This window comes from Lampris incognitus, unplaced genomic scaffold (assembly GCF_029633865.1).
Source record: "Lampris incognitus isolate fLamInc1 unplaced genomic scaffold, fLamInc1.hap2 scaffold_336, whole genome shotgun sequence".
In the NCBI taxonomy this organism is placed as follows: Eukaryota; Metazoa; Chordata; class Actinopteri; order Lampriformes; family Lampridae; genus Lampris; species Lampris incognitus.
The window spans coordinates 452-23,044 of NW_026611294.1; the positions used below are offsets into that span (position 1 = coordinate 452).

Consider the following 22,593-nt stretch of genomic DNA (forward strand, 5'->3'; position numbering starts at 1 on the left):
CTAAGGACGGGATGTTGTGTTGCTGTTAAGCCCACTGAGGCAAATTTGTGATATTGGGCTATACAAATAAAATTGATTTGATTAGGATGAATACATCATACATATGAGCAGGTGGAGTTGGGCCGGGCATCGGCTTGGCCAAGCACACCAGTCCTTCTCATGCCCTTTAACTGTGCTGTGGCGCAGCCTATTGTCACTTTCCTGAAGTGATGGAAGAGGTCTACCTGCGTTGGTTCACTTGGAATCCGGACACGGGGAGAATTTACCACTGCCGTTGCCCAACTGCATCCTCCATCTCGGTATATCGTGACAAAACAACACGTGCATTTAAAGTTGCACGCAAGACGATCGTCAGCCTGATTTGCATAATTCACAACTGACCACAGTGTTGTCAGAGACTGACAGTGGACACAAAAGTTTAGTCCTGTTTTGGGATTGATGGCGGTATTGACTCCCGTCCATCGGGAAGTCCTCGAGAGTTCCGTTGCCCTCGGGATTCCAGACGCCCAAACTGGTCCCAGTCTGACCAGTTTTTACTGGTGGACACATCTGTATGGACCAGACAGACCCTCTCCCAGTCGAGTCAAGTAGAATGCTCCATGCACCATGATGATGCTTTATCTCGGCGGGTTGATATACACAGGCCTACACCCATTAACACACGTTTGGATCGGTCCGTGTGTGTCTGTGCTTAGGTGTGGTCTGTGTTAGCGCTACTCCAGCAGATCTGCGTTAACACAGCCCAGCTGGGGCCAACACACCCAACACACCCAACCACCCATTACCGTTTCCAGCCTCAGGATCGCCACACGGACGAAGGCGGGAAACATTCAATCAGCCGCGTTTGCGCCTCTTCCGGCTCTGCGCCAGCAGGAGGTTGGAGTCCAGAGTTCAAAAGATGCTGATGGGACAGACGTGGCCCGGTTAATACTTGGAAGTCACAGGCCTGGTGCTAACAAAACGGTGTTTTTTCTTTTCCAAGTCTGACTGTGTCACTGTGAGCAGAAGCCCTGAGGAAATCTTCCATCCCTGTCTCATCTAGGAAAATTGTGATCACAGACACACACACACACACACTACACAAGCATGTCTGGCAGAGCACATGGTGCACGAAACGACTGTCAAGTCTTACCTCATCCCGTCCACATCTCTACCCTCGCACTTCACAGCAGCAGACCGCCTTCTATGGTGTGGTACAGTTCAATCCGATTGCACGTCTGACAGTCGTATGACGCACTGGGCCTTGATATCATCATTTGACACTTATTGTGTGAAATTACACCTCATTTTATTTCATCTGATTTTAATTCAAAGCAAACTCAAATTATGTGTAGCGAACTCAGGGGGGGCAGCAGGGAACCGCCGCAGCCGGGACGCGAACCCAGGTCTCCCGCACCGCGGGCAACAACGTTAACCGGTCGACTAAAGGGTGTGACCTGTTAGCCAAGGGCTAGCGAGTCTACTCCTGATCGTTACCTGTGAACTAAACTCATACCTCAAGAGTCAATAATCATTTTGTAGATGAATTAAGCACATTCTGAAGCATATATATTTATAAATATTATTTAGCGAAGGATTAAAGTATCTATTAAGGGACTTCCAAGAGACCCAGAAATGAAAAAGTAAAACAATTCTGACTTAGCATGTATTGAGACAACAGTCTGGAGAAATTAGCCTATACCTTGTCATACTACATCACCTTTTTCACCCTCACCTAGTCTTCATCATATGCTAAGTAAACCTCAATCACACTTATTTGTCCTTTCCCACTGGTCACAATATTATATATAAAACTGTGAATTTAATCATAATCGCTTCTACCATTCTAGCCTCATAATAAACACCTTACATTCGGTTTGCTAGGACAAACACAGGGAGCATTGCCTATGCTATCCGGGAGCTAATTAATCTCCCAATCAGCAATAGGGGCCACGGGCATTTCTCTTGTTTTCCCTCCTTGCCGTGTAGCGCTGGGGCTATTTAAAGAGAAGCAGAGCAGAGCAAGGAGAGGGAAAGGAAACGCCTGTCTAGACGCCCACCAGAGCTTGCAGCCTATACATTCTCCAGCAGCCCCTACAGGCACACAAACACACCCCTTACCCCATTACCTACACCCCCCCCCATTACATAGTAATATGCAAGGTTGCTCAAGCACATATCTGAATTTGTGCACATGGGACATAACCCTCACTCTTGCAAACCCACGAGTAAAAGGATGACCATACACACATACTAAGTTGTGTATGTGTGTATAAGTTGCAACGCAAGCTAAAATGCATGCAACCATACACACACACACACACACACCATACAAATACACACATCACTGTGTGAAGCTCACCACTCTTATAACTGTCACTAAACAAGTCTGTGCCTAAACAGTCTTGTGCATGCACACACACACACACACACACACACACACACACACACACACACACACACACACACACACACACACACACACACAGATGCACACACGACCAGTCCCAGGTTGACAGAAGGATAGTAAACAGAGCAGGTGAGTGAGGAATGATGGCTGCCCCTCAGCAGAGCAGGTCCTCCACGCCTCGCTGCCTTCTTTCACACACCCAGCCCTGTCTGCTAAGTCTCAGCCTCACACATACACACACATACATGTTCACACACACAGAGCTAATCAATCATACGTTCACAATGCACTGCCTCTGTATAAAGCAGAGCTGGGCATGGGTAAAAAAGAAAAGAAGATGTCTGAGGTTTATAACTGCAGCTCATTCGAATCAAATACTTGTTGCTGTTGAAATCCTACTTTGACCCTGTTCTGTTGGCTGGTTGACATCCAAGTTTGACAATTCTGAAGCTTTTACTAGATTATAGGTCAGGCCATAAATCGAATAGCAACCGACAATTGGTTGCCAATCAGTGGACTGTAGAGGACAGATCATTGCTAAAATAAGGCTAAGATTATCACACACCCCCTGTGTGGTCATCTTAGCCTGATTATCACACGGGGGATATAATCAGGCTAAGAGAATGTAGACAAATTATGTGAGTCACACTGTCATTGACATTAAAATATACCTTTTACTAAATTTGGCATTAGATATGAGGCATGCATTGTGATGGAAAATGTTAAATGCTCCTTCAGACGTTTTGACCCACAAAGCTGTTTTCAATACAACTCGCTAATGCATACCTGTGAAATTTGGGACACAAACTGCATCTTGGCTATTCGGCAGCAAGTAGGGAGGCAATTGATGACCCCCCAATAAATAAATAAATAAATAAATAAAAGACACAAGCATAAATGCTTGCATTCACGTCTTCAAGTTTTGCAGAAACCTGGCATTCATTTTTATCAACTGACCTAGGCTAGTAATTACATTAGATGTTGTTGAATAAAGAGTGCCAAGTGCCCTGGGCTAGTGAGGGGGGAGAGAGAGAGAGAGAGAGAGAGAGAGAGAGAGAGAGAGAGAGAGAGAGAGAGAGAGAGAGAGAGAGAGAGAGAGGAGAGAGAGAGAGAGAGAGAGAGAGAGAGAGAGAGAGAGAGAGAGAGAGAGAGAGAGAGAGAGAGAGAGAGAGAGAGAGAGAGAGAGAGAAGACTGGCTGCAATAGGAAAGGGCCTTTCCCGTGATGTGATTTGGTGACCGATTTAGCCAATCCAGTAAGTGGTTGTCCTTGTGGGCTGTACTTTAAATGATGGAGGCATTCTCTGTTGCAAATAATATCTTCGAAAGTAGGGAGGGGTACAGAGTGAGACAAACATGGAAAAATGGTTGGCGTTTGAATATTTGCATTTGGGTCATAATGTGGCTTCACTTGAGTTCGACATTCGGTTACAAACTTGGTAACAAATCAACTTTATGCTTAACTAAATAAAATTATGTTAACATGCATTGTAAAAAAAAGAAGTGCTTGTTGATGGTATGAATTTATCTCCTTGTTCAGTCGCAGCGTTTGATAAGCAGCCTGTTCTTCTAATTCACAACTAATTCCTGTCAGAGCATTTTATGTACTTTTCGTTTATTTATTTATTTTTTTCGTTTTTAATATTGCCTACGGAGTGGATAGACACAATCATTTTGCTGTTTCATGTCTTGTCAATTAAAAACCAACTTCCTACTGTACAACACGTCCACTGACATCTTTAATCTCCCTCCGTCACTGCAAACCCATCTGACGCACGATTTACACGTGTCGCGGCTTGATGACGACACATGCCGTCGTCATATTCGGTCTGCTGCTGTTTTCCTTCTGCCATGCACCTTTAAAGGCTTTGTAACGTCGGAGTAAGTAAAACACTTGAGGGAGAATGACGTGCTGTGCGTTGCCAAGAGTGGGCTGAGTTATCTTAACAACGTGACTGTGTTCAAGACGGTTTACTTGTGTATTTCTTAAGGAGCCAAAAATGACAGAAACTGCGGCGCGCAACCCATCATATCGACCTTCGTTACGTGAAAGCCTTGACGGTAGTAGTGTCGGTGGCCGCGTTTGCTTAACCGTGTGATAAACCCTTCTTTCAGGCCCAAACCTGAACCTCGTTTGCAAATTCGGGGGAATATGTTTCAACTCGAAATGAGCCAGTCAGCTTATTATCAAATGTTATGTTTGCTGTTTTGTTTTATCCACGCTTGCAAGTACACGAAATAGCCACACAATGCGGGCTCAGCTGCTGGCTGCTGCTACCCCCCAACGGGGGCGTGTCTGCAGCTGCAGATCTGTCTGACATATACAGGATATGAGGCTACAGTGTCCCACTGAACACCTGTGCCATAGTTTTTCTGCTTGGCTTCCTCCATAAAGAGATCTATCGCCATCCCCCATGTAGCCCACCTCCCCTGCCTGAATTTGACATATCATACTAGCTTGTAGGTAAACCTTGCTGGTCACGGATTCGTGTTATGCTTTTGTATTGCAGTTGGACCGAAGTCTAAACTGGGTATTTACATGTAAATACAGACGCGTTCTCTCCGTTTTGTATGGGTTTATATTGCAGAAAATGTATGTAATGCATAAGCATAATCAACGATATATTCATACATTTTCTTTCTTAACAGATATTTTCCTCAACAGAAATTCTTGTAGACAAGGTGAAAGCCAGAGATGTCACTGTACATGAAAATCTAACACAAGCGCGTTGCTGTGCGATGACACTTATTGGCAGTTTAAATTGATATTTAGACTCAGCACAACACCAGTAGGTATTGGTTTTCCATACATTACCCTAGTTGTGGCTTAAGTGACTGAAAATCAGCTTTCGGATCAAGATCTTTTGTGAACCACTGCCAGTTTAACAGACTAAATAATCTGTTATCATCTCTGTTAAAAGCTTTGTTTCTTACTGGTTGAGAACAAAACTCCTCTTGAGTTAACACAGCTGTACGCGGTTGGATTTTAGGTTATATGTCAAACTGATAAAAATCAAAGCCTGAAAAGAATCTATTTTTAGACTGAGGAAAGCATCTGTCAGGTACGGTCCTTCTGGATGAAAGGGCATTGATACTGTCTCTCAGTTGATAGTATATTGCTAGATCTTAAATAGAGATTACACAGAAATCCTGTGGGGTGGAGATAAAATGGGTATCCTGTTTCATTTGCCACACACAAATACATACCCATCAGGTTTACATATTCTTATCAGAAGGCTAGACTGTATTATGGCTAGAGCAACAAAACCAAAGGCTTAGAGAGTTAGTTTCCAATGTAAGTGTTGTGCTAAGGTAGCTGTCTGTGTGTTCACCTGCGTGATATCACCTACCTAACACAGTAAAACACACACACACACACACACATCCGTGTCCTTCTCTAAAGCTTGTCGAAAGGAGAGAGAGAGAGAGAACATGGCAATGTATATAATGTGCAGTGTTGTATTTACAGCTCTGCAAATGGACAGAATAACAGGACAGAAGAGGTTTGATTGCATTTAGGAGGTTCACTTTTTATTCTCCAAACGCCACCTTCTCAGAACTATTTTAGTGGTGTCGCTATTGAGAATGCACTACATCTGTCTGATGTTTGGTCCCAATCTTTGTGGTCAAGTGTTATCAATTCTTGTCAAAAGAAAGCAGGCTATGATAGTGTAATAGAGCAGAAGCCCTACCTCCTACTGGTTGATATGAGCTAAAGCTTTATATTGACATTTGTCCCTTCAGCAGACTGTAAAAAGACAAAAAACAAAATTTTTATTTCAAAACTAAATGCATCTGTCTGTGTCTGCATCTACCCACATCTATTCTTATTTTCCCTTAATACTCTCTCTGCCTCCCATTCATTCCATCTAGTCATGGCTGTATGTAACTTGGGCTTGATGAGGCCTTTGCTATGTCAGTCCCTGGGACAACTGGTTAGGTCTCCTCTCATGGCCACTGCCAGGGTCAGCACACAGCTCCTGTCCCACCAGCCTACTAGCTTCCCTGTCACCTGCACCAGGTTTTATGCCACCAAGAAGGCAAAAGGTCAGTAAGACACTGTTGAGACTGAAACTGGCTTTTGTTCGACCCCTTTCATCCTTGTGTTGCAGCGACTGAGGAGATGCACAGATTTAGATTTATTTTCCAGCCTTTCTGATTGTTTGGTATTGTGGAAGAGAAATTATTTTTCTTCTCCTGTGGGTGTACAAATGGTCCCCATGGTGTGGACTGTGGAAGAAAAATAATTTCTATTCCAACAGTGACATGCCATTCCTGTTTTTGAAGAATCTACCTTTCATTTCCTTTGCTTTTTCCAACTCCCCCTGTTTGTACTTCCTTACTTGCATTTTTCCTTACTTCTTTACCTCCTTTCTTCTCCACCCTTCCTTCCTATTCCAAAGCAAAGGCAAAGGGCCAGCAGACTAAGGTGAACATTAACTCTGCCCTGGTGGAGGACATTATCAACCTGGATGAAGTGAAAGAGGACATGACAGCTGTTCTCAATACACTCAAAGATGACTTCACACGCAACATTAGCATCCGAACTTCGCCAGGTACTAATTTATGTTCACTCTTCTTCTCCTTGACTCTGTCTCTCTTTCCTTGTATTTTCCTTAGATCATTTGCTGGACCTGCATGACACTGGCTAGATTAATCATTAAAAAAAATCATTAAAAGGCACAAACATGTAGGCCAATGAACTTTCAGTTTACACATGATGATACAGGTTAAAGAAATAAGGTGAATTTGAGTAAATGTTTATTTATATAGATCCTTTCAAAACCGAAGTTACAAGGCTCTTCACAACGAACACAGTAGGGTGAAATAGCAATATAATGCTAAACAAAATAAAAAGCATCAACATAGAAATCCTTTGTATAGAACAATGCCAAAAATAAGCAAAAACACTTGAATATGAAGATGAATATCAATCAAAAACCAAAGGGAAAAAAATTGTTTTTAAGGTGCTGTTGAAAATTTCCAACTGTTGGCAGTTGGCAACCCTAACAGTAGAGGAAATTATGTCACAGATTTTGGAAGTCGCTACAGCAAATGCACAACCTCCTCTAAAATTAAGCTTGCACAGGTACAGCCAAAAAGCCTTTGGTCTGAGGACCAAAGTTACTGTGTAGAATTTAGAGGGTTGAGTAAACCACACATGTAATTGGCTACAGGACCATTTAGAGCCCCTTAAGTGATTAAACAAATCTTAAAATCACTGCTAAATTTTACTGGAATCTAATGCAGTGAAGCAAGTATTACATTGATATGGGCCCTATTGTGAGTAATTTCGCAGATGTGTTTCCGGCTAGTTAAAGCTGGTTGATGGTAACTTGGCTGGCTCACACGCACAGAATAGTGAAACAGTCCAGGATGGAAGAGACAAATGCATGGCTAAGTTTTTCCAAGTCTTGAAAAGACACAATGAGTGTTTAAGCACTTTCTTATTATTTTTTTTAACTTGGAAGAAACGGGACTGAACTGTTGATTTAACATAGCCGTCCAGTTCCAGATTAACACTCTAGTTTTTGCTTGTTGGCTTGATATTGGGAGACAGAGGGACCTTTATTGATTTACCCTGTTTTATGATCAGGACCTGCAGTTTTTTCAGGGAATTACTTAAGGAAATTGAAGGATTTTTTTTAAAAATTAGGAAATATGGTGCACAAGAAGAGAAAACAATGTCAGTTTAACAATCAGCATCATATTCTAAAACACATATGGAATAACCACTGGTTTGCACTTGGGTAGCTGTTGTCCTCTCTTTGATTGGCTGGTGCACTTTTTGAGCATTTTCTTGGCTTTGTCTCATCATCTGCTTGTCACTGCCAGCTGTTTCTGACTTCCACCTTCGTGAGAGTCAGCTTCATGAGCTCGATAACTAGTGTTTACTCTTTTACTATCGGTCGTTCCTAGTTTGTTACTAGCTTCGAGCTTAGCCCAGCTTAGCAGTTAGCGTTGTTGCATTTGCAGTCAAAGCAGCCTCATTAAAATGATGGTGTGTGGTGACTGTTCCACAGTTACAGATAGGTTGTCTCTACTAGAGAGACGTGTCCGTGAGTTAGAGCAGCTTCTTTTGGCTTAAATTACGTTAGACGTGATGGGCACTCCAGGTAGCCTTAGCCCCGGGCCTGACAGCAGACCTGCTATTGTTAGCACCAGCTCAGCCTCATCTGCAGATGCGGCGGAGTTTGTCTCTGTTTACTGGTGTGGGAAGGCTCGCAAGAGCAAGCCACTAGTCGTGTGGCCTGGTCTGCAGTCACCTCTCCCGACTGCAAACCAGGTTTCACCCCTGACTAGCCCTGTTGGTAGGCATATCGACCAGCGTGCCTCTCCCGCGCCTGTCGACAGAGTAAAGCAACACACGCTAGTGATAGGAGACTCCATTAACCACAATGTCAGATTAGCTTTGCCAGCCTTAGTTCACTGTTTACCCGGAGTCAGAGTCTCCGACATAGAGAATAATCTTAGGTGCTGGCATCACGAAGGGAGGAACAGGGAACCCAGGCACACAGCACCACTACTTTCAGCAAAATTGTTATTAATGTTGGCCCCAATAATGCTAGGATGAAGCAATCACAGATCACAAAAGCCAGCCTAGTCAGGACGCTTGTGTTTGCCAGGAAGATGTGTCGGCATCGATTAATTGTCTCTGGTCCCTTACCCGTGATGGGTAATGATGAGATGTACAGTAGGCTCTGGCTGTACATCTCATCATTACCCATGATGAGATGAACCACTGGCTGGCTCGATACTGTAATGAACAGGGATTCGGCTTTGTTGATAACTGGCCTTCTTTCTGGGACCGTCCTTACCCACTGAAAGCGGACAGCTTTTACCCTACTGGGGATGGCGCCGCTCTTTTGTCTAGCAATATAGGTAGTTGTCTACATTTAGTTTGACACTAGGGACTTACCATTCAGCAGGTTGCAGGCAATTAGAGAGCCTGCCAGGTTTAAACCTAGCGCAGATGTGGAGTCAACTAGTTTAGTTAAATATGTTTAGTCAGGGAATTTCTCATCATATAGATTAGCAGATTGACATCTTGGTCTATAACATTGTGACTTTCTCCCTACCCTGTTATATTGCTCCAAAGCTCTCCTCTCCTAAATGTGTGAATCACAATAATCTAATCATTCCTACCACTGGTGGTGGTGAAATGTGCAACGAAGTTATCTAATAAACTGCAGAATCAAACATCTAATGTTATCAGAAGTGTGACCACATGTCGTCCAAAGCGTCAGTCATCAAAAATGTCAACTACTGATACAAGATGTCTAATTAGGTGAAATATTAATAAAGTTATCCCTACTACTGATAACTTCAACAAGATGCTTACATTTGATTTCATAAATATCAGATCACTCTCTACCTTACTAATAAATTATCTGATTCTTGAACATAATTTTGATATGATTGGGTTATATGAAACATGGCTGAAACCAAATGTTTTCCTTCCATTAAATGAAGCTTCCCCACCCAACTATACTTATGCCCATATAGCCCATACAAATAAACAAGGTGGTGGTGTTACCTTAATATAGTATGTCTATTTTCAATTCTAAACTTTAATCTAAATTCCAATCTTTTGAGGCTCTTATTCTAAGTCCATCTCCCTTAGCCATGAATAGACTCGGCTCTGTCCAGATTATGATATTCTATTGATCTCCTGGCTCTTACTCACTATTTCTTGACGAATTTGGAGAATTCGTCTCAGGTCTTGTTACTCATTCTGATGAGATTCTAATTCGTGATGATTTCAATATTCATCCAAATAAGGCTGCTGAGCCTCTAAGTAAAGCCTTTCTGGTGCTTGTTTATACTTTTGGGTTCACTCAGTTTGTTCAAGAGTCGACTCATTGCAGTGGTAATACCCTTGATTTGGTTTCGTCTAAAGGGATAGCTGTTTCTGATCTGAATGTCTTGCCAAACACATCTGCTTTGTTAGATCATTTTCTCATCAAAATTGAAGCATTATTGGCCTGTCCTCTTAATGTTGGCACAGATGTAATTGCCACTTGCCACATTGGTCCCTCCACTGCATTTGGCCAGCAGCTGCCCTAAGTGTTGGCTCCTTTCACTGTAGAGACTGCTCTGTTGAAAATTTCACTAGCGACTTAAATGTAGCACTCCCTAGTCTGCTCGATTCAGTTGCATCTCTCACTACAAGAGCTAGGTGACTAAAGAGGCCTACACCCTGGTTTAATGATGAGACACGTGCTCTTGAGCTGGCCTGCAGGAGACTGGAATGTAACTGGTGAAAATCAAAATTGGAAGTATTTTACCTATCTTGGCATGAGTGTTTATTGAAATACAAGCGTGCAAAAGCAGCATATCTCTCTTGCTTAATCAATATTTAGAAACATAACTCCAGATTTCTCTTTGACACTGTATCTAAACTTACAAAAAATTAGCCGTCTACAAGCTACTCACCATTCATGGTCTGTGAGTTTCTAGATTTTTTCTGCAATAAGGTTGATGAGATCTTAAACAAAATTGGTTCTTCAACTCCATCTACTCCTGCAGATCCTGTCTTACCAAATTCATATCTACACAATGAGTCAATGGTGCCTGAAGCCGTAATCCTGTACACACCGTAGGTACAGGGATCTGTACGCACCGTGCGCTGTTAGCCAGTGACGTTAACTCCAATCATCGGCCTTCAAATGTATTTGCGTCAAATGGCGTGAGTGACAAAAAAAAAGAACAAAATCATAAAAAAATGTACGCACGGTGCGTACAGGATTACGGCTGCCAGCGCCACTGCAATGAGTCACTGATAGTCCCTGTTATTACAGCTTTTGAGACTAGCTCTCTTGATACTTTGACTAAGCTCATGTCAGCTTCTAAACCAACTACTTTCCTACTTGACCCTTTACCAGCAAAACTTTTTAAAGACCTCTGGCCTTTCCTGGGACCTACAATGCTAGGCATTGTCCGCACCTCAATCCAGGGTCTTAATAACATGACTAGTCTCTAATCTTCCATTCTTTTCTAAAGTACTAGAGAGTTATATATCAACAACTTTCGACCCATATAGAAGAAAACTATCTATATGAACCTTTTCAGTCAGCTTTCTGGGCCTGTCACTTCACTGAAACTGCTTTGACCAGAGTGTTGAATGATATTCTACTAGCTATGGACTCTGATTTCACTTCTCTGCCTCTACTACTGGACCTCAGTGCAGCCTTTGACACCATTGATCACAGTATACTATTGGACATAATACATTGTAATTTTGGTGTCTCTTGCTTACCTCTCTCTTGGCTTAAGTCCTACTTATCTAGAAGAACACATTGTGTCTGCTATAATAATATTACATCAAAATTATCTGATGTTAAATATGGTGTATCTCAGTGCTCGGTTCCTCACCCTCTACTTTTCTCTATTTATATTTCACTTCTTAGCCAAATTATACGCAGTCATGGAATAAACTTCCATTTCTATGCGGATAATACTCAACTGTATGTGCCTGTGAGGGCTAATGATCGTACCCAAATGGCTAATGTAGAGGCCTGCTTGGCTGTTGTGACAATTTGGATGGCACTAAATTTCCTGCTTTTGAATTCATATAAAAGTGAGATGCTGGTCGTTGGCCCTGCTAGACACAGACACCAATTAAATCAAGTAACAATAACCATTGACAACTCTGATTTCACAAAGTGTGGCAACCAAAAATCTTGGTGTTACGTTTGATCCCACCCTTCCCCACTTATAAAATCCTAAATCAGCTTGCCCCATTATACCTGTTCTCATCTCCTTAAACCGTACATTCCATCTCGAGCTCTCCGCTCAAGAGCGTAGCGCATATGCCCCTCAAGTTGGGTGTGAGATGGAAGACAGAGAAGAATTCTGGAGTGAATTGGATGAAGTGGTGGAGAGTATACCCTTGGAGGAGAGAGTGGTGATTGGAGCGGACTTCAATGGGCATGTTGGTGAATGGAGCAGAGGTGATGAGGAGGGTAGGTATGGTGTCAAGGAGAGGAATGTGGAAGGACAGATGGTGGTGCATTTTGCGAAAAAGATGGAAATGGCTGTTGTGAATACATATTTCAAGAAGAGGGAGGAACACAGGGTGATGTATAAGAGTGGAGGAAAGTGCACACAGGTGGACTATATCTTATGTAGGAGGTGCGATTTGAAAGAGATTGGATTCAAGATTCAAGATCCTTTATTGTTCCATCTCATTATACAAGTACAAGAGAGTAAAATTCTTGTGTTTTGGCTCCTCAACACTGCAGCAACAATAGCAATAAAATAACAACAAAACAAAAAAAGCAGTAATCATAATGAATAGTGTGCAGTGTATGTAAGGTGCTGTGTTTATGTAGGCTCTTCATTAATAAATGTGCATATATGTGTGTAGTTGTTTGCTTAATTGTGTGTTTGTTTACGCCAAGCTATGTCCGTGTGTGTGTGCATGCATGCGTGTGTGCATGTGTGTGCATGCGTGTGTGTGTGTGTGTGTGTGTGTGTGTGTGTGTGTGTGTGTGTGTGTGTGTGTGTGAACTGATGATCCACTGAAGACCATTGGTCAGTATCAGTCAATCCGGCAACAGGCTTAGTGTCTTTAATGTTCTTTGTTCAAAAGCCTGGTTGCTTGGTGGAAAAAGCAGTTCCAGAGCCTACTGGTCTGGGCTTTGAGGCTGCGGTACCGCTTGCTTAATGGTAGCAGCTGGAACAGCCCATAGTTGGGGTGGCTGGGGTCATTGACACAATGTCCGTTATGTATGTCCTGGATGGAGGGAAACTCACATCCACTGATGTTCTGGGCTGTCCGCACAATCCTCTGCATGCCAGGGGGTGATGCATTCAGTCAGGACGCTCTCGGTTGTGCCTTTGTAGAAGATCTGTACAATCTTGGGCCCCATGCCAAACTTCTTCACTCACCTGAGGTGAAAGAGGCATTGCTGTGCCTTTTTCACCACATGGCTGGTGCGTTCATCCCAAGTGAGGTCCTCGGTAATATGGACACTGAGGAACTTGAAGCGCTTGACTCTCTCTACGGCAGTCCCATTGATGGTGATGGGGTCCAGCCTCTCCCTTGGAGACTGCAAGGTGGTGACAGGGGAGAACATAGCTAGGCAGCGTTGGATGGTGGTCTATAGGATGACTTTGGAGACCAAGAAGAGGAAGAGAGTGAAGGCGGAGCCAAGGATCAAATGATGGAGGTTGAAGAACAAAGACTGTTGTGTCTAGTTCAGGGAGGAGTTAAGACAGTCACTGGGTGGTTGGTTGTAAAGAAGTGCCAGATGGCTGGGCAAACACTGCAGAAATAGTGAGGGAGACATCTAGGAAGGTACTTGGTGTGTCATCTGGACAGAGGAAGGATAACAAGGAGACTTTGTGGTGGAATGAGGAAGTACAGCAAAGTATACGGCGGAAGAGGTTGGCAAAGAAGAAATGGGATGGTTAGACAAATGAAGAAAGTAGACGAGTTCAAGGAGATGGAGCATAAAGCGAAGAGAGAGGTGGCAAAGGAAAAGGCCTATGGTGAGTTGTATGAGAGGTTAGACAGTAAGGAAGGAGAATAGGACTTGTACCGATTAGCTAGACAGAGGGACTGAGCTGGGATGGATGTGCAGCAGGTTAGGGCGATCAAGAATAGAGATGGAAATATGCTGATGTGCGAGGAGTGTGTTGAGAAGGTGGAAGGAGTACTTTGAGGGGCTGATGAATGAAGAAAATGAGATAGAAAGAAGGTTTGATGATGTCGGGATAGAGAAGCAGGAAGTGCGATGGATTAGCAAGGAAGAAGTGAGGGCAGGTATGAAGAGGATGAAGAGTGGAAAGGCAGTTGGTCCAGATGACACCTGTAGAGGCATGGAGATGTTTAGGAGAGATGGCAATGGAGTTTTGAACTAGATTGTTTAACACAATCTTGGAAAGTGAGAGGATACCTGAGGAGTGGAAGAAGCATACTGGTACCGATTTTCAAAATTAAGGGTGATGTGCAGAACTGTAGCAAATACAGAGGTATAAAGTTGATCAGCCACATCATGAAGACATGGGAAAGAGTAATTGTAGCTACGTTAAGAGGAGAGGTGATGGTTAGCGAGCAACAGTATGGTTTCATGCCACGAAAGAGCACTACAGATGTGATGTTTGCTCTGAGAATGTTGATGGAGAAGTATAGAGAAGGTTAGAAGGAGTTACATTATGGATTTAGAGAACATATGACAGGGTGCCAAGAGAGGAGATGTGGTATTGTATGAGGAAGTAAGGAGTTGCAGAGAAGTATGTTGGAGTGGTGCAGGATATGTATGAAGGCAGTGTGACTGGTGAGGTGTGCGGTTGGAATGACAGATGGGTTCAAGGTGGAGTCAGGATTACATCAAGGACCAGCTCTGTTGTTTGCAATGGGGATGGACAGGTTGACGAACGAGATCAGGCAGGAGTCTGTGTGGACTATGATGTTCGCGGATGGCATTGTGATCTGTAGCAAGAGAAGGGTGCAGGTTGAGGAGAGCCTGGAGAGGTGGAGGTATGCACTGGAGAGAAGATGAATGAAAGTCAGTAGGAGTAAGACAGAATACATATGCATGAATAAGAGGGAGGACAGAGAAATGGTGAGGATGCAAGGAAGTAGGTGACGAAGGTGTATAAGTTTAAATACTTGGGGTCAACTGTTCAAAGTAACGGGGAGTGCTGAAGAAGAGTGTGCAGGCAGGATGGAGTGGGTGGAGAAGAGTGTCAGGAGTGATTTGTGACAGAAGGGTACCAGCAAGAGTTAAAGGGAAGGTTTACAAGATGGCAGTGACACCAGCTATTGTTATATCATTTGAAGACTGGCACTGACGAAAAGACAGGAGGCGGAGCTGGATGTGGCAGAGTTGAAGATGCTTAAGATTTTCATTGGGAGTGACGAAGAAGGAGAGAATTAGGAACAAGTGTATTAGAGGGACAGCTCAGGTTGGACAGTTTGGAGACAAAGCAAGAGAGGCAAGATTGAGATGGTTTTGACATGAGTGGGGGAGAGATGCTGGGTATATTGGGAGAAGGTTACTGAATATGGAGCTGCCAGGAAAGTGGAAACGAGGAAGGCCAAAGAGGAGGCTTATGGATGTGGTGAGGGAGGAGATGCAGGTGGCTGGAGTGACAGAGGAAGCTGCAGAGGACAGGAAGAGATGGAAACAGATGATCTGTTGTGGTAACCCCTCACGGGAGCAGCCAAAATTAGTAGAAGTAGACTCATCACTCTGTCCGACACTCTCTTCACCTCCAACGCACTCTTGACATACTCTTCCTTCAGAATTCCCCCTATCCCCTTTTTCCTCCCATTCGCACCATGGTAGAAGAGTTGGCCTTACTGCCCTTCCACCTGGTCTCTTGCACACACAGTATACCTACCTTTCTTCTCTCCATCATATCTGCCAGCTCTCTCCCTTTACCAGACATAGTACCAACATTCAAAGTTCCGACTCTCACCTCCATACTCTTACCCTTCCTCCTCTCCCTCTGCCTCTGCATATGCCTTCCCCTTGTCCTTCTCCTTCACCCAACAGTAGAATCGTTTTCACCGGCACCCTACTGGCCAACAGTACCGGTGGTGGTCGTTGGTAACCCAGGCCTCGATCGATTCAGTATGGAAATCTGATTTATGATTTGCATATTTGATTTGGCCAAGATTTTACACCGGATTTTCTTTCCTGACACAACCCTCCCCATTGATCCAGGCTAGGGACCAGCACTAAGAATGCACTGGCTAGTGCTTCCTCAGCAGCTGGGTTATTTTTAATAAGATTACTAAAATAATAGTAATAATTGTTAAATAATAAAGTACCCAACAGTATCCAGGGGTTGTTCCAGTTGAGGGAAAGTAATTATGACCTGAGAGGAATATGTGCATTTAAACAAAACCCAGTAAGGACAAATGCAAAATATCATCGTGTCACAACCAAAGGTGTCAAGATATGGAATAATTGCAGTGATGAAATGAAAACATGTGAATCAATAATCAAATTTAAAAGACTCTTTAAAAATAATACTATGTTGAACAAATATGGCATGGAGCTGTGACATCTTGTGTGAGTTGTTCTTGAGTTGTTTTGATGTTGCTCTGCACTTGCTTTGTTCTTGTTGTGTTGAATGAAGGATCTTTGTGTGGTTTACTAGATAGACATCATGGTCACTGGTGGGAGATGGTTGAGTTTTCATGTAAATCACACAGTTCACTGTTGAAATACTAAAATATAAAAAAGGGGGTAGGAATAGAAGAAAACATTTTTTTAACTTCTGCCTACTCCTTTTCGAACTGCCGAGATTTAAAACAAATGTTTGTTGATGATATTGCTTGCTTGTTTTGATTTTTTTTCTCTTTTGTTTTCTTTTATTATACATTTTGATTTTTTTTAACGTTCGAAATAAACAAATAAGATAAACTAAAGCAAAGAATCTTACCTTCTTCTCACACCATGTGCTCCTCTGACCATGTGTCAGAAAAGGAAAGTCCCACCTTGAAATGGTGCTTGACAGTGATTCCCACAGCTTATTGGACTGTTCCTTGATACTGTTTTGACCATTCGAGTTGGTTGCAATCATTTCAAGAAGACATGGAAGTGGACATGGGGCTGAAGAAAGCTTTCCGTCACCTGAGGGCAACGCTGTGCAGTAGAGGGTTAACCAGCGGCGCTACTGTAAATCTTGATTTTGTCCTGTAATGATTGATTTATACTTACGTTACATCAAAATTATGGGTCTGTCAAAGGGGACCTAAAGCAATAATTCCAACCCCTTAATGGCGTTGTCGCTTTGATAGAATAATATTATAAAATATAGTCTTACAATCCTTTTATAATGGTCACTCTATAATATGAGTAAACCTGTGGGTCAACAAAACCCGTGCTATTTTTCATTAATATATCCAGCACCCTGCATATCTCAAATTTGCATATCTAGTGTCGTTTGGCTTGTTTTCTTTTTTGTTTGTTTTTGTCAATCCCAAACGTTGCATGTAAACATGCTTCTTCGTTTTTCACCATTTCTTGTCCCGTTGTATCTATGAGGTCCGTGCTTATAGCCAGTTTTTTTCTCTCTTAGCAGTCCCTCTCTGTTGGAAGGAAGGCACCAAATCAAATGATCACTTTCTGTTAAAAGTGAAAAGGTCCTCATCTTTGTTTGCATCTACCTGACAAAACGCCTGAGGCCATGAGAGCCCCGTGTGACCTTACCTTGCCTTCTGGTTGACCTCTGTTTCCTCAGCTACATCCAAGTCGCGACCGCTTGCCTCTGGGCTGTAACGTGGGTTTGCTGGGTGCAGGGGAGTCGGTGGGGATGTATAATGGATCCCCCCTGCAACATTCATACTTTGAACTCAAAATGCATGAGCTTGAACTCCTTTGCTTGCTCCGATTCTAAACGAGATGTAAGTGGTAACGAGGTAATAGAAATAAAGAGCGCTTTCATAGAAATTTGATTTGCGTTTCCAGCATCCCCATTTCATTTTTTTTTGTTTTTTTTTTTGTTTTTTGGATTTTCCCCTTTTTCTCCCCAATTGTACCCATCCAATTACCCCACTCTTCCGAGCCGTCCTGGTTGCGGCTGCACCCCCTCTGCCGAACCGGGGAGGGTTGCAGACCACCACGTGCCTCCTCCGATGCATGTGGAGTCACCAGCCGCTTCTTTTCACCTGATAGTGGGGGTTTCGCCAGGGGGACGTAGGACGTGGGAGGATCACGCTATTTCCCCCAGTCCCCCCTCCCCCCTGAACAGGTGCCCCGACCGACCAGAGGGTGTGCAGCGACAGGACAAGACACATACCAACATCCGGCTTCCCACCCGCAGACATGGCCAATTGTGTCTGTAGGGACGCCCGACCAAGTCGGAGGTAACACGGGGATTCGAACCGGCGATTCCCGTGTTTGTAGGCAAAGGAATAACCGGACGCCCTCCCATTTCATATTTAAGAGCATGACAGTGTGTAGGACAGATAAGATACAGAAAGTGAATTCCAAGTTGGCCTTCATCATTGCCCTAAAAGGCTCTTCTAAACTTTTCTCCTACTTTTAGTCTTGCACATATTCATTTATCTTTCCACTTCTATTCCCTCATTTCCCCATGTTCCAGATATTTCGCTCTCGTCTTTTTCCACCTGATTACCTCATCCTCTTCTCCAACACTTCTTGTGCTGTCCTCTGACCTCCAGACCCCCTTCAGGCCTTCATTCCTTATTTTCTATCAGCCATTCTCATCAGCTCTCATTTGTCTTATCCTCCGTTTATCAGCCAGTCTTCATTCTTTTTAGTTTTCACTTCTTCTCCTATGTTTAAGTGTATTTTTATTGGCCCATAGCAGAAATTTGACGACTCCCCCCCCCCCATCCCTCTCTCCTAGTATCCTCCCCATTTGCATTTCATCCGTCCATCCTGCTTTCCTATAACTCTTCGTGACAGTCTCTCCCTCCTTTACCCTCTCCTCATTCCCCCTTCCCTTCTTTGTCACTCCGTCTGCCCACTTATCTCATCCCTCCGTTTATCCATCTCTCCGTCCCCCTCGCTTCTGTCCAGCTGCACAGTAATCCGGGGAGGCAGAAAGACTTAGAGCTGACAGGAGAATCTGGTGGACTGGAGAGATGAGATGGTGGAATGAAATGACGTCAGTCGTCCACATGTATGTGTCTGTTAGAGTGTGTATGTGTGTTTGTTCCATGACCGTCTCATCTGGCTCTCATTAAGACAAGAGTGTGTGTGTCTGTGTGTGTCTGTGTGTGTGTGTGCGTGTGTGTGTGTGCGTGCACATGGTAAAGGCAAACACTAAAAGTCACCTTGGCTAAGAGATAAAGGGTTTGCAGAGTGAAGGGAGTGATAGTGTGACCCAGTCCCAGGGCAAGGCACACATGGCCTCTAAAATAACTATTATGGTCGGTCAGTGTCAGCTCCATGGAAGCCCTGTTCAGTCTTAGCAGACAGCCGAAAGCTCTTTGTGTTGGAGGGAATTTATCATTAACATAACAGTTTGCAAACTCAGGTGCCCATGTGCAAAATGATTTTATTAAATAAATAGATAAATAAATAAAACATGTATAACTAATTGATGAAATTAACAAACACCTGTTTGGTTCATCAACATTTACATAATTGTATATTTATAACTCAGCTGGGTTTTATCGAAGCGACACTAGGCATGTTCCATCAACACGTTTTTATGTGAAATTTGAAATTGCAAGTAAGAAGACATGAACGGAAAGGCACAGATTTTGAAAAAAAGCCCAGATGTTGCAAAAAAAGGTTTAATGCTTGCTAGAGGTGGAAAATTTGAAGTTTCAATAATAAAATGAAAATGTGATTAAGGGTGATGGAAGCGGGATTTAAAATATGTGGAGTTCAGTCGTGTCATGTGACTGCTCAACCGTAAACAGGTTTTTCCCATTTCTGTTAAGCCTTTTCCCAATGGAAAATCAAATTTCATATAAACTGGCTTTGTGGAAAGCCCACTAGTTGTGTTGTTGTTTTGTTTAATTATTTGTTTTCAACTTTCCCTTTTAATGCTTGGGCATAATATTAATGATAATAATAATAATAATGTAATGCTTGGGTATGAATACATAATAATAATAATATAATAATAATAATGTAATGCTTGGGTATGAATAAATAATAATAATAATAATAATAATAATTTGATGCTTGGGTATAAATAATAATAATAATGATGATAATAATAATAATAGTCAGGCATAATGTACAAGATTTGATGGTTTGACCAGAGAACATTAACTGCCTGTACGTTATTATCTATTTATAGCTGACAAAAATGTATTGACCTTGGTGGGCCGTAGGAATTGCTATGTGTTGTTGAACTCCTCTGAGAAGAAGGAAACTGTTTCCTGAAGTCATCAGTATCTCACCACTGGTGCCTAGTCCCCATGGACCTCAGAGACAAATCACTGCACCATGATTTATATATTTATTTATTCATGCAATTTCTCTCCATCTATTTTTAGTATACTTAAAGGTGTATTTGGCTGCTTTTGTATGTTTTTGATTTAAATATATGATGTGTGTTTAATAAGGACTTATGATTTTTTTTTATTATATATATTTGATATATGGCTCCTCAGCCATCGTATAGCTTTCCTTCCCTTTCCCTTCGCCGTATTGGTCTATTTACCCCCGTCGTTTAAGAAATGACTGTCTGCCCCCCTAAAGTATTAACAGATGTGTAGGCACACACATTGTCAGGGCACAGGTAACACAGACGGACAGGCAGAAGGTCAGAGAGACGGAACAAAAAATCACGCTAGTTGGTGTTTATATATGTATATGTATGTGTATATGTATGTGTGTGTGTATATATAGTATATATATATATATATATATATATATATATATATATATGCAGTGAGTCAAGTAAATTCTTTATGAGACAGTACAAGCCTGTTTCATGTCATAAGCAATCATCAGCTGTCAATATATGTATATGTGTGTGTGTGTGTGTATATATATATCACTGCATTATTTATATATATATATATATATATATATATATATATATAGCGTTTATATATATAATCACTGAATTTTATATATATATATATATAGCGTTGTAGCGTCTCCCTCCCTCATCTGCATGACAGTGTTATATATATATATATTTTCATATATATATATATAACACTGTCATGCAGATGAGGGAGGGAGACAGGAAAGCTGGACGCAACACACAAATGGACGTTTCAAGTCAAGCAGGTAGACGGAGCAATTGGCAGACAGATAGACAATATGTCTGTCAGAAGTCAGAAGTTGAGGTTCGACCGCTAAGTGAACATATATCCATTTCATAAAATCATACGTAATTTTCCCTTTTTTTAGTTTTTCCTTCTGCACCAAATCTCCTAACGGTAAACATGGTTTGTTTTGTTTTTTTTGCCCTTTAAATCATAGAATAAAACGATTGTATAGAGAAAATGACGCCGTTGGCTCACCTCTTCTTCACCCCGCCACACACACGCTGACACACATGCACGCATACATGTCCACATGTTCTACCACAGCCCTTAACTGGGCAAGGAGGAAGGGAGTGATGTAAGGCAGAGGTGGAGGAGAAGGAAACAACCACAACTGAGGTTAGCCAGATGGAGAGCAAGAGGAACGGGTGGATGGAGCGAGAGAGGGATGGAGTAGCTAAGAAAAGGGATAAGAAGAAATGGGGGCAGGAGTTGGATTATGCTGGCGTGTACATCTGTGAACTTCTCATTCTGTTTGCAGAGAGGAGAAATGGTTGATTATGGATGTTTAAACACAATTTCACAATGAGCTCCTGTTCATCGCACACTGTTGTCATCCGTCCCAACCATGTGTGGATGCTGCTGATAGACGGCACTGCTCTGTTTTGTGCACTTTCTGAAACCCAAGATGCCCCAGCAGTTAAAGTAAAGTATAGAAGTGTCAGTTTTTAAAGGTACAGTCCTTAACAGGAGTGTTACTAAAATATGAAACAGAGGATCAGAGCCTAAAGCCCCTCCCAGAGTGATTGACAGGTCTGTCAGTACAGCAACCAGTTGCAAGGTTATGTTTACTGATGCTGTAACTGGCTTGTGTACAGTGGAGTAAAGGAGGCCCATATTTTCAATTACCATCAGTTGAGGAAGATAACATTTTTATTTTCAGTCTATAACTCAAACTCTTCAGTGATGTCTTGTGGCTGTCCGGGTGGCATGGTGGTCATGGCTGTTCCCTACCAACACGGGGGATCGCCGGTTCGAATCCCCATGTTACCTCCGGCTTTGTCGGGCGTCCCTACAGACACAATTGGCCGTGTCTGCGGGTGGGAAGCCGGATGTGGGTATGTGTCCTGGTCGCTGCACTAGCGCCTCCTCCGGTCGATCGGGGCGCCTGTTCGGGGGGCGGGGGGGGGGGGACTGGGGGTAATAGTGTGATCCTCCCACATGGTACGCCCCCCTGGTGAAACTCCTCACTGTCAAGTGAAAAGAAGCGGCTGGCGACTCCACTCGTGTTGGAGGAGACATGTGGTAGTCTGCAGCCCTCCCCGGATCGGCAGAAGGGGTGGAGCAACGACCGGGACGGCTCGGAAGAGTGGGGTAGTTGGCCAGATTCAACTGGGGAGAAAAGGGGGGGAGGGGGGAATATCTAAAAAAAAAAAAGAGAAAAGATTCTGCATCAGTCAGATGGTGTGATTTTATAGCTCCTCTGCTTAAAGACAGCAGTTTGCAGAATTGGTGTCATTCAGTTTGCTCGGCTAATCC

The 22,593-nt window shown here is 42.9% G+C and overlaps 1 protein-coding gene across 2 annotated transcripts in view; it reads left to right on the plus strand.

The window, feature by feature from the left end:
• Nucleotides 1-4,190: 4,190 nt before the first annotated feature.
• The window catches only part of mrrf (mitochondrial ribosome recycling factor), a 32,169-nt gene continuing 13,766 nt past the window's right edge, over nucleotides 4,191-22,593 (plus strand). For both annotated transcript variants that reach the window (XM_056302022.1, XM_056302023.1), the window contains exons 1-3: nucleotides 4,191-4,268; nucleotides 6,261-6,434; nucleotides 6,791-6,943. In XM_056302022.1, the coding sequence (XP_056157997.1) occupies nucleotides 6,263-6,434; nucleotides 6,791-6,943 (325 nt within the window). In that variant the 5' untranslated portion in view covers nucleotides 4,191-4,268; nucleotides 6,261-6,262. The remainder of the gene's footprint in view (nucleotides 4,269-6,260; nucleotides 6,435-6,790; nucleotides 6,944-22,593) is intronic.